The 13356-nt window shown below is 33.8% G+C and overlaps 1 protein-coding gene across 3 annotated transcripts in view; it reads left to right on the forward strand.

Moving 5' to 3' along the window:
* Positions 1-13356, forward strand: part of CADM2 (cell adhesion molecule 2) — a 1068777-nt gene that overhangs the window by 932684 nt on the left and 122737 nt on the right. For all 3 annotated transcript variants that reach the window (XM_019839555.3, XM_019839556.3, XM_003991537.6), the window contains one exon: positions 2145-2235. In XM_019839555.3, coding sequence (XP_019695114.1) covers positions 2145-2235 — 91 coding nt within the window. The remainder of the gene's footprint in view (positions 1-2144; positions 2236-13356) is intronic.

Consider the following 13356-nt stretch of genomic DNA (forward strand, 5'->3'; position numbering starts at 1 on the left):
ACCTGCAGGCTGAATTGCCAAGCTTGAGACCCAGAAGAGCTGATGATTTAGTTTGAGTCTGGGTCCAAAGTGCTGATAAATTAGGAGAGCTGGTGTTGTTGAGTCTCAAGACCAATTGGTTCAAGACCCAAGAAGAGCAAATGTTCCACTTTGAGTCCAAAACAGGAAAGAAGTCAATCTTCTAGTTTGAAGGCCCTCAGACAGAAAGAATTCTCTCTTATTTGGGGAGGATCTTTTTTTTTGTTTTATCCAGGCATTCAACTCATCTGACAAGGCCCACCCTCATTAGTGAGTGCAATCAGCTTTACTCAGTCTGCTTATTTAAATGTTGATCTCTTACCAAAGTACTCTCACTGAAATGCCCAGAATAATGTTTGGGCAAGTATCTGCGTACCCCTTGGTGCAGGCAAGTTGACACATAAAATTAAGCATCACAGACACCCAAGTTAATGCGACTCTCTTTGCTAGAATCACATTTTTCTGAAATTTCTTCTCCTACTTCTTTCTCTGGAATGAAGCTTGTTTTTATTTGTCAGGATGAAATTACATTCTGCTTTTTATTCATGTCAAATTTCAAAAGACAATAGACCTCATTTTCCAGAATCATTCTGGCTCACATTTGTTACCCTGTATAATTGTTAACATTTTGCCTTCCCTTTTTAAAATGTTCTGCTTTGAGGAAATATTACACAGTCATTATGGTCAATAACTGATTCCATAAATGTGATGGTGATAATCGAAAAATTACCAAAGTGTAATTTAATCCTTTATTAAATTTTTCTCCCCTACCGGCTAAAGGTATGATGAATATGTGTCATAGTTCTTCAAATTGTTTTTTTTTCTGGATTATTTCACATTGAAATTATCTACCCTAATATATATGCAATGCTTATGTGCAACCAGGATATTATTGTTGATTATCATGAGTATATTATCTTGTTGAAAGGACTGAAAAAGAATGTATTTAAAACATATAAATAATTTATAAGTATGATATAAGGTCTTCCACAGGATCATAGTTTACCATTTGATATATGACAAGGCTGAGTAATATTTTCCTGAAGGAAGAGAACAAACCTAAAAATTACAGTTGATAGATACTTATTTAATCAGTTTCAAAGTCAGAGAGCGAGTATAACCCCAGGGTGGTTCAGTTCTTCCATCACAGGTAAGGGAAGGGAATATAATTGTGACTATCTGGAGCATTCAGAGCCTACTTTGTTTTTTTGATGAGGATGCAGAGATAAGACCAGGAGGCAATCCCATGTTGATTGGGATTCCATGTTGTGTTGGCCACACAATGCTAGGACTAGCAATAAGTAAAACAGATGTAAGAATAAGCAGATGTAATAAGCAATGAGTATGTTTACATCATCTCTGATTTTAAGCTTATTTTCCAGTTCTGCTATGAAATATGTGTCTCTGTGTTGATGAAATAATATCACGTGGCGTGAAAATTATGTCTTAAAGTATTTTTGAATCTTCTTTCACCAAGGATGATTTTATTGTTAAATGGAAATAAAATATTTTATAATAATTATGCTGTAGCATATGTAACAAAATGTTAACTTCTAGTAATATTCAAAATAACGATTTTAAATTATTTGCTAACTGTACTTTAGAGCAAGCAACATGTGCCAAATGCTGCATTACTGTATTTCAAAAAGATTCTGCATAATGCTTATGAGACAGTATGCTTATGATCCTGAGTTCTTTGTGGGTTCTTTATAATGATTCCTGGTATTCCTGCCACAGAAAAGTGCTGTTATTCAAATGTACATAAATGCATTCGGTCCATAATAATAGTATTCATAGCCATCTATAAATAGTCAAAGAAACAATTGTATGGAATGCTTGATATTCATCTGAACCACTTTTTGCAATTTCACTTTTATATTCAGATTTCAGAAATAACACAACAGCGGTGCTCATAAGATATTCAGATATCTTTGTTAGCTTTTCACAGACTGGATGGTAGCTTCTTAAAATTGTATACTCTGTTTTGCTAACTCTGAGAAATTCCTTGTAAATATACACAATAGTAAGATAAAGCCTGAACCTACACCATGATGTGCAACTATTAAATGTATAGTTTTATGTGTACTTAGTGTCATTTCTTAATATTCCTTTTCATTTTTTTCTAGATACACCATCAGTTAAGATTATACCATCCACTCCTTTTCCACAAGAAGGACAGCCATTAATTTTGACTTGTGAATCCAAAGGAAAACCACTGTAAGTGATTTAATGAGCAATAAAGTTTTTCACTTTTTCTCCTATACTGCTTTGATTTCAGGCTTTAACGGCAGAAATCCACTGTTTTTGTCTTTTCTTGGTGGGCAAAGTCATCTCTAGAACAGAAATCCCCTGAACCATGTCTTCATTAAGTATCTGTGGAAGATTGGTCTTTTACTTTGTCATCTAGTGAAGTTTCTGGGAAGGTTTCCAGCTGTGATTTTTTTTCTTTTTATTTCTAGTAAGATATTTCAACCTGAAAGGAAAGTGGGCTTAATCAGTCACTGTTTATAACATGAGATTGATAGAAGTTACACATTGCTGAACTTCTCCCGTGAAAATCTTTGAAAATATTGAAACATCCTCAAAATATCCCCAAGTTTTAAAATTAAAAGGGAAATCATTTTTGTAATAAGGGAAATAACATCTACATTTCTAATATAGCCCCCATGAGACATAATTTGTGAATGTGATATGCTTCAACATTTCCAATTGTAAGGTGATTTCGTTATTAGAATACATAAGTTCTGATATCACTTCAACTTTAAATTTTTACTTTTTGGCATTCATGTTTATAAACACTAAACATGTTTATAAACACAGAAAAATCTATTTTTATAAAAAAATTAAGTGTGAATTATCCAAATATGTATTACTCAAAGACTATTTGACAGCCATTTGATCATTCTAATATAGTGGCAGTCTAGATTGAGCTGAAAGTCATTTATTTGATTATTTTAAAAGCTTCCAATTAATTTGTATTTCTGTTTAAATTTTAATAGGAGAAATTTAATTGTTTTCAGTATATAACGATGGGGGGTTGCTTCTGTGCAAATCAAGTTAAATTCTTAAAAAAATTATGCCTGATAATATTTGTTATTTAAGTGTATACTTCTTATTATTCCATGAGAAATTTTTCTAAAAGAATTTTAAGACAGAGCCTGAAATATCAAATCCTCAATTATGTGGTATTATAATTTTTTAACACACTAAGTGAATTCACACTTTTTTTATCAAAGTTTTGATATTTTAAAACTGTTCTCTCCTCCAGTATTTTTTTCTAACGATAAAAATAATACTGATTTAAAGAACATTCAGTAAATCCATTATTTTTCTTCTATCTTTTAAAAAACACTTAAGGCGTTTTAGACCTTGAAAGGAAAAAACTTTCTCATAGTAGCTTACTACATATACTCTGTGCAATTCACTTATATAGTTCTCACCTTCTGATAAGCTTAAATTGCTTATAGAAAACATTTTTCTACCACAGTATGCTGAGTGTAGCCGTGCATGTCGGTATTATAGCATTAACAAGAACTTCTGGCTACAAATTCAGTACTTTCAACTAGAGAAGGAAATGGAATAGACTCTAGTCAGCTTCAGACATGCATAATTCCTAATTTCTTTAGTCCTGATTCTGTGTATCTAACAACAGAGTTTCTTTCCTAACTTTTCCTTCCATTTCCCCCCTGTTGCTTTCACTTATTATTTCCCACAACAGTCTCTCTCTGCTTCTGCTTCTGTTGTTATTTTGTTTTGTTTTGTTTTGTTTTTGCTTTTCTTCCTCCTTATAATCTCAGAGGTCAGCATATACATGAGGACACAAAGGAACTCAGGGTGAGGGCATAGCAAAGGAGTTTTGCTTTTACCTTTTCTTCACTGATCTGCCCCAAAGTACATATGTGTACATTTGGAATATGTGTACAACTTAGGCAATTAAATGAGATGACGATGAGAAATGATATATCCCTGTTCAAATAGTATCTAATTACCTGTCAATGATCTACTCTTTGGTTCCACATCTGTTTCCACCAGTAGAAAGAGCATTTAATTTATGTGAATAATTCATTTGGGAGGTCTACATAATTGGGTCTTTAGGTAGTTGTTTTTCACCAGTTCAGATATGGTTGAATAATTTATGGTTGTGTCCTATTGTGGGTCTCTGTTCCAGTTACCTAGAAATAAGCGTGGGTGGGTATTACTCCTCTGCACTGCAGATGAACAAAAAGTATAATAGCCTTTCATTTATTTATTTTACTTGGTAATACAAAGCTTCCTGAAGTTTGGGAAATAGAAATGCTACCTTTGTCAGAAAAATCCCGATTAATATCATAGCACTTTGGAAAAAGATAAAGGAAATAAGAAAGCACTCCTTACTTTACAGAAACAAAAACTAAATCTCAACAATGGTAACCAAATTTCCTTTATTCATCCAAGTTTGAAATGGATGACTCAGGATTTAAATTCAGTTCAATCAGTGCCCCAGACTTCCATTCGTTCAGCTGTTTTCTATGTCAATTGCCAAGTTTAAATTGTCACTTATGCTAGCCAAAGTAACTTTTGAAGAACTAGGATGGTCCCTACAATAATGTTTAGCCCTGAAGATGAACCCCTAGATGCCTGAAGGTGAAAAACTGGCTAGTCTTACGAAATATTTTCCTTTTGCCATCTTCTTTTAGCAGGCCCTTTTCTACATGCATGCCCTTTCTGGAAAGTTGACAAAAGCCTAACAAACTGACTGTTTCTAGCAGGAGGTTATAACCACACACAAATATCCGTGATTAGTATAATATCTTCTGGTCACTCCATAAGAGTTAAAATGGTCTTTATATCTTATCTTCATCCTTATAGTTCCCAATGTTATATTCTGTATGCTATAGCCTACAAATTAATATGTATTGACTGATTCTCTTGTGCTGTACACTCATTTGCAATTTCCTTTTTATCATTTTCTTTCCTAGTAGATTGCCAGGCCATTGATATTAGAGAAATAGCCATCTTCTTTGAGTCCTTCTGGTCTTTAGACCACTGCTTCTCTTCTGTTCTTCCAAATCATCTTAAAATCCACTCTTCTGCCTTTTCTAAGTAACTATCATTTCTAGTAAATGAAGGCATTAACTTCTTTAAAGACGGAGTAATTCCTAGCCTCTCTTTGGTTTTATTCTATCCCCAACAGTGCCAGATGAGGCATATAGGACAAAAACCAAGGTAAGACTGAAAAGAAATCATTGGATTTTCCCAGAAGGAAATCTTACTGATCATAAAGAAAACAGTCTCACTAGAGCAAGTAGAACAGAAGGCAAATTGAAATGGATTAATCAGGAAATTAGTAGGCGGTGGGGAAGTAAAATAAATGGAAAGGCCACCCATTTCAGAAAATGAATCATGAAAAGTAGAACGGAATGAGAAAAGAAATTTTTGTCAAACAGGGTTTTAAAATAAAAACAATAGTAAGAGAGATTGTCCATATTTTGAGATAGAATTTTAAAAAATCCCAAAGAATGGGAGTGAAAATGACTTGTGTGATATCACATACACCCAGTGGGCAGGCTTGAATTTCCTGTCTCACTCTGGTACTCACTGTCCAAGTTCTGCTCTATTACTTTGCAGGTCTTATACCTGAGTCCCCATGTTGTTATTTTGAAACCACGAAAAAGCAACCCCGCGGCTTTTCTTCCTATTGGCTACACAAACACTTAATTTCCACTATGTTTACCATTTATGCCTGATGCACCTTGAATAAGCAGGTGAAAAATAGAAATGGATAATGGATATATGATTCTTTTTCATCTTGTACCTTTAATCCATGATCAAATCTTTATTGTTTCTTAAAAAAAAATATTTGACCGAGGGGCGCCTGGGTGGCTCAGTCGGTTAAGCATCTGATTCTTGATTTCAGCTGAGGTCATGATCTCATAATTTGTGAGTTCGAGCCCTGTGTTGGGCTCTGCACTGCCAGTGCAGAGCCTGCTTGGGATTCCCTCTCTCTCTGTCTCCCCTGCTCACTCACTATCTCTCTCTCAAAATAAGTAAGTAAACATTAAAAAAAATTGATGTATAATTTCCTGAAGAATGAGTTATTCACAGTTATTAGGCATATGGATAGTGGACAAAATAACACTACTATCTTTTGTATAAATCATGAAATGATGGCATGGTTCAATTAGTACTGAAACTCATGTTCCTAACCTGCCCTCCTGTATGCTAATGTTGTTTTCCTTGTTCTAAATGTGAGGGCCCCAGTGACTGTTTATGAACAATCATGCCTTATTTGCCTGTTTTGGATGGAAGCCTTTTGCTGTTTTCCTGTGGAACAGCTGCATAACTTGGGCCAGGACCAAATTGTTCCAGTTGACATTACTATAGAGGCATTGTATTCTTTCCTTAAAAGAGAGATTACTGTACATGTCTGTCTATTGTTTTAATTTTAGTTTAAAGTGAGGACAGAGCTAATGCCAACCACTTTTCTTTCAAGTCCCCAGAGTTTTTGCAACCTTCTTCTTTCTTTGGCTGAATTCCCAGACAGCTTTCAGGCAGCAGCATTCTCCATTTATAGAAGCAGAGAAAGAAAAAAGCTGTTACATTACATTAAAGTCATAACCTTAAAAGGTATGGGGTTCCCCCCCCCCCACAAGCTATAGCTAAAGAATCATCATTTATTTTAATCAAATGTTTAACACTATGTAAATTTGCTTCACAAAAGCAGTGGGACATTTTCAGTCAAATAAATGTATATTTGGCATTTAATCTATAAAAGAAAATAATTATAGGTATGGATAAACTTTTCTGTGTATCCAGCATGATGTTTATGTTTTGCTTACTATTTTACCTTCTGATAACCACAATTTTTCTTATGTTTTGGCATAAATCTAATATACATAATAGCCTAGCACAAAACATCCCCTGTTAGGGACAATTATGTGTCCCTCTAAAATGGGACAAAATGATTTTTAAAATGATCAAGAATTTAAGAAGAAATCTGATAAGAACATATTGATGCATTTGATGCATTTTCCTATTAGCATAATAGAGATGAAAATGAGATGTAAATTAAGGCAAAACAGTTTTATTCTATCAAGCCAGTTTTCTCATCCTAAAATGACATTTTTACAAATCATAGTTTATTTATTACTTGTCATACAATCTAATCACAGCCAGAAGAAATGACAAAGTAAACCAGGAGTTAAAGAAAGCCAGTCATCATCTGAGTGAAATGTTGTAGGCCAAAACTGGACAAAAACGTAAATTTTGAAAAAAGAATATTGATCTACAGTAATAGCAATGTCATACCATTTGACCTAATGCAAAATAGATGTTAATTACATGATAGTTATTTCTCTACTGCCATCTATGTTATAGAAAGCTATCTCATTAATCATCCAGGTCTGTATTTCTGTTCAGATATGATGCCTAAGTGGTCATGCTCTGGGGCATTAAAAGCTGTGGGGTACATTAGAAAGAGAAACACAAAACTAGGTTTGAATTACAAATCTGTGGATATCTGTGGCCTGAGTGGATTTGAAAAAGTCATTTAGCGACATGAAGTATTTTATTTTTAATTAATAAACTTTACTTTTCAGAGCAGTTGTAGGTTCACAGTGAAATTGAGTAGAAAGTACAGAGTCCCCATATACCCCCATCTCCACACATGTTCAACATCCCCTACTATCAACATCCCACAAACCATGAGCCTACATGGACCCATCATTTTTAAAACAAAATCCATAGTTTACATCAGGGTTCACTCTTATTCTGTAAAAATTAATAGAATTGAATCTAGTGAACAAATTGTTTAAAAGATTACTAACAATGTATATGAAATTTCTGCTTCTAAGTAAATTTATAATAAATAATAATCATGAAGATGATAAATTATGATTTTTTTCAAAGAATTACAGATTCTATATCTTACCAAATTTTAAACTTAGGAGTCTTAATTATATATTTAATACATATGCTAATATTGGACTGCTATGGCAATCCTAGAAACTGAGTTATCATCTCAAATTTCTTCCATGGCTCCGAAATTCAAGGTTCCAAGCAGAATGAACATGCTCTAGGACAATGGTCTGTGACTTTCAATAGCCTGTTTGAACAGCAAAGGTATCTATACCAGAGTCATGGCTGATTGAACTGATTGAGCAACATGGCTATGTTAGCTGAGGTTAAATGGTAATAATGAGGTGCTAGAAGAGAGGCAGAGGCATGAACCCCTGTCAGGGGCAAAATATAATATAGCTTGAAATGTGAAACTGGAAAATACTGAGCCACAGGTGCAGTACCTTCATAGTGCTAAAGGTAGAAAAAGTTTTGGAGTAATTCGAATGGACTGGAAGGGATAGAGAATGAGTTCTGGTCCCACACACGTGAAAAAGGCTACACTCCAGAGCACTTCTGCTGGGATGAAAGAGAAGTTATAACCAGTTAGCAAGTTTTGACCGAAAGCCAAAACAGGAGATCTGAAAATCTTACACAACTGAAACTGAGTGAAAGGCAGGACTCATGAGTGTTTGAGAATCCAGGGTCTGTGATGTATAAAACCTTATTTTGATATGGCTTCCCAAATTGTTTTATTTATTATGTTATTTAAACCATGCAACTATCGGGGCACCTGGGTGGCTCAGTCGGTTGAGCGTCCGACTTCGGCTCAGGTCACGATCTTGCGGTCCGTGAGTTCGAGCCCCGCGTCGGGCTCTGGGTTGATGGCTCATGAGCCTGGAGCCTGCTTCCGATTCTGTGTCTCCCTCTCTCTCTGCCCCTCCCCCGTTCATGCTCTGTCTCTCTCTGTCTCAAAAATAAATAAATGTTAAAAAAAAAATTAAAAAAAAAAACATGCAACTATCTTGTAAAACACTTACAAATTCATAATCATTTCTAGTTTGTAGAAATAAGGAAATAAGGAAAATAAGTCTTGTGGGGTTATATGACCTTTTCACACAGCTGATAAAAGGTAGAACTGAGATTACAAACATGCTTTAAAAATTTTTGACAACAACTGGAACACCTGTGTGACTCAGTTATTTGAACGTCGGACTTCAGCTCAGGTCATGATCTCAGGGTTTGTGAGTTTGAACACTACATTGCACTCTGCTGTCAGCATGGAGCCCTGCTTGCACTCTCTCTCTCAAAAATAAATAAACATTAAAAAAATTAACAACACTAATGGTTATGTTTTCTTGTTTACACAGTGTTTTCAGTTCTCCTATTTTATTGATTTTTCACAATAACCTGGTCAAGTTGGCAAGAATGAGAGCTCTCACCAACTATTGGGAAAGCCTATATTTCAATCAAATATGTAAAACAAAATGTAATTTATAACACAATTAGCACTTATGTAAGCTCAAACTTACTGGCATATCTAAGTATTTCTAAAGAGCTTCTAAATATATCTAAATAACTTCTGACTAGATTTTATGATTCAGTATATTTGTTTTCTTATGACATATTTGACTTTAAAAGCAGATTATATTCTTAATTTTATATATCTTTAAGAAGATTAGGACTGCAGGTTACAACTACAAGGCGATACCAATGCAAATGCAGTTGAAGTCCTAAAGGTTGAATAGAATGAGCTGGAAGTTAAAAGAAAACACTCTTACAAGTCTGTTTTCTTAAGTGCTTTGCTTACAACATCACCAAAATCATTGGTGGAATAAATATCATGAGGGCCTCCTTACCATTTAGATACTTTCACAATGTCAGTTGTTGGCATAATAAAGGTTGTAGGACATTTAGATTTTGTTTTGTTTTGTTTTGTGTTTTTGTTTTTGGGTTTTTTTTTTGTTTGTTTTGTTTTGCTTGTGTTTGTGTTCCAATATCTAGATTCAACTTTGACTTAATTAATTAAAGGCCATATAGCCAGTTTCTTCTACCATGTTTCCAAAGGTATAAAAATTGGGAAATTAGCTCTAAGTTTTCATAATTAAAAAGCCTATATATTCATGTGCTGTCCTTCCCATATGAATTTCTTTTCTGAGGCCCATATGGTCTTTTTCTTCCATCTCATGGCTTCAAAATTTAATCACACATTGACTCTCTGGAAACACACAAGTGGTTATCTTGGAAATGAGACTGAATATATTTGGTTTTGTTTTCGAAACAAGAAGCTGACTCTCAGTACTCTCCACTGCTGTTATTTAGGCTGGGCATCTGTAGTGTGTTGGGCACTCAATCATTTTCAATTAAATGTTCCTATGTCTTGCAAAAGTCCCATAAGAGCATGCAGAACCACGATTATAGATCCATAGAGGAAATGTACTTCTTGAACATTTCTAGGTAAGCAGTTTTCTTGCAACAAAAAGCCAATTATTTTGAGGGATTATGTAAATGTTCATTGGGAAACTAACACAAAAATGTCTCAGTATGTTTATGACACCATTGTGGAATGATGCTGTCATATACGTTGATGAGATTTTCAAGATGTGGACTTTTAGGCTCATGGGTTTAAAAATCTGTAGGTTTTTATGTATTAATTATGAGATTACATCCTAGTATTTTACTCTTTATCTAAAGATATATAAACATTGCCTGTGTGTTTATACAAAAACAAGTTATCAAAATGGTAATTGTAGGAAAAATGCAGAAACAAAAATCACTCCTAATATTAGAAAAACCTAAAATTCTAATACTATACCTCATCCTTTTTTTATATCTCATCCTTAATTAAAGAAAACATTAACCTTTGCTCAGCAAGTGCTATTCATTAAGATTTGTTTTTTATACTTGCAATTTTTAAAAAACTTTTATTGATTGATTTTTATTTAAATTCAAGTTAGTTAACATACAGTGTAGTCTTGGCTTCAGGAGTAGAACCCAGTGATTCATCTCTTACATATGACACCCAGTGCACATCCTGAAAAGTGCCCTTCTTAATGCCCATCACCCGTTTAACCCATCCCCCCAATGCACCCCCTTCCATCAACCCTCAGTTTATTCTGTGTATTTAAGAGTCTCTCATGGTTTGCCTCCCTCTCTGTTTTTACTATTTTTTCCTTCTCTTCCCCTATGTTCATCTCCTGAGTTTCTCAAAGTCCACTTATGAGTGATATCATGTGATATCTGCCTTTCTCTGACTGATTTATTTCCAATAGCATAATACCCTCTAGTTCCATCCACATTGTTGCAACTAGCAAGATTTCTTTCTTTTTCATCACCGAGTAGTATGCCATTGTGTGTAGGTATGCATAGATAGATAGATAGATAGATAGATGTCATAGTGTTAGAGCTTAAAATGCCTCTGGTGATCAAAAGTTAACTTACGGAGAAATAGATTATTCTGTGGTTGTGTTAAATATTTTGACTATTATGTTTGCATAATATGTGAAGGAAACAAAATGTGGAAGCTAAAATTAATTCTTAAAAGTGAAATAGAAAAATCTTTTTTTTCAACTAAGTATCCAAAGCATTCAAAATATTCCAATTTAAGAAACAAAAGCCTTTAACAGCACTTCTCAGTTGTGGTGAATTCATTCTTCTTAGAACTCTTTCTTTACTGTTTGTGCCATTCACCTGATTCTATATATATTTACTTTAGAGAGGATGGGCCAAATCAGTAACAAGGGCATTTTTGAGACAACAAATCTGAGAACACAGTAAAATATCAGCCTTGTTCTTTTGAGGGAAATGTAGAATAATAAATACCTTTCTCCTTTGAAAAGATAAAGCCATTGTCTAAAGAACACTAAGAAGGAGTCTATATGTACTTTTTATAAAACAAATTCAAAACAAGAGGTGTTCTTAGTATATAATGAGGATAAAACCCTAAAAGTGCTAAAATCACATCAGTTAGATTCTAAATTAATGTTGAATATTCATAATCAAATAGAATTTCTATATGCTAATTATTTCGTGGGTTTTCATAATGCGTTGGTTTCATAAAATCTATCTTCCACAAAGATAAGTGCTCGTTCACATATGCCATTTGTCTGGTAGAACTCTTTTCCTTTATTAATTAATTAATTAATCTATCTATCTATCTATCTATCTAATTGAAGCATAGTTGACATATAACATTATGTTATTTTTAGGTGTACAGTATAGTGATTGGACATTTATATACATTATGATATAAATGCTCACCACAAAGAGTGTAGTTACTATCTGTCACCACACAAAGTTATAATATTATTGACTATATTCCTATACTGTATTTTATATCCCATGACTGTTTTATTTTATAACTGGAAATTTGTATCTCTTAATCCCCTTCACCCATTTTGCCATCCCTCCACACTCTTCCCCTCCGACAAACACCAATTTGTTTTCTGTATTCATGAGTCTTTCTGTTTCATTTGCTTTGGATTTTAGACTTCACATATAAATGAAATCATACATTATTTGTCTTTTTCTGTCTGACTTATTTCACTTAGCATAATGCCCTCTGAGTCTATCCAAGTTGTTGCAAATGGCAAGATTTTCAGCATTTTATGGTTGAGTAATATTCCACTGTGTGTATATGTATGTCTTTTTCATCTATTCATCCATTGATAGATTCTTAGGCTGCTTTTGTGTCTTGGCTATTGTAAATAATGCTACAGTTAATATAGGGTAACATATATCTTTTTGAATTAGTATTTTGTTTTCTTCAGATAAATACCCAAAAGTAGAATTGCTGAATTATATAGCATTTCTATTTTTAATTTTCTGAGGAAACTCCATACTATTTTCCATATTGCCTGTACCTTTTTACATGCCCACCAACAGTGTACAAGGGTTCCTTTTTCACTACATTGTCACCAACACTCGTTATTTCTTGTCTTTTTGATGATAGCCATTTTAACAGGTGTAACGTGATATCTCACGGTGGCTCCGATTTGGATTTTCATAACAATTAGTGATATTGAACACTTTTTCATGCCTATTGGCCATCTGGTCTTTGGAGAAATGTTGATTAAGTTCCACTGCCTGTTTTTAATCTGTTTTTTTTCCCGTGTTGAGTCATATGAGTTCATTATATATTTTGGATATTAATCCATTATTGGATATAACACTTGCAAATAATTTCTCCCATTCAGTACGTTCTTTTTGTTTTAATGGTTTCCTTTGCTGTACAGAAGCTTTTTAGTTTTATGTAGACCCAATAGTTTATTTTTGTGTTTCCCTTGCCTGAGGAGACAGATAAAATATATGTGTGTGTGTATGTATGTGTGTGTGTATGTATGTATGTGTGTGTGTGTGTGTGTGTGTGTGCATGTTTTATGGTTTCAGGTCTTTCATTTAGGTACTTAATCTATTTTGACTTTATTTTTGTATATGGTGGAAGAAAGAATTCAGTTTTTTTACATGCAGCTGTCAGTTTTCCCAATAGTACTTATTAAAGAGACACTCTTTTCTTCATTATAT

Source organism: Felis catus, chromosome C2 (genome assembly GCF_018350175.1).
Source record: "Felis catus isolate Fca126 chromosome C2, F.catus_Fca126_mat1.0, whole genome shotgun sequence".
Taxonomy (NCBI): domain Eukaryota; kingdom Metazoa; phylum Chordata; class Mammalia; order Carnivora; family Felidae; genus Felis; species Felis catus.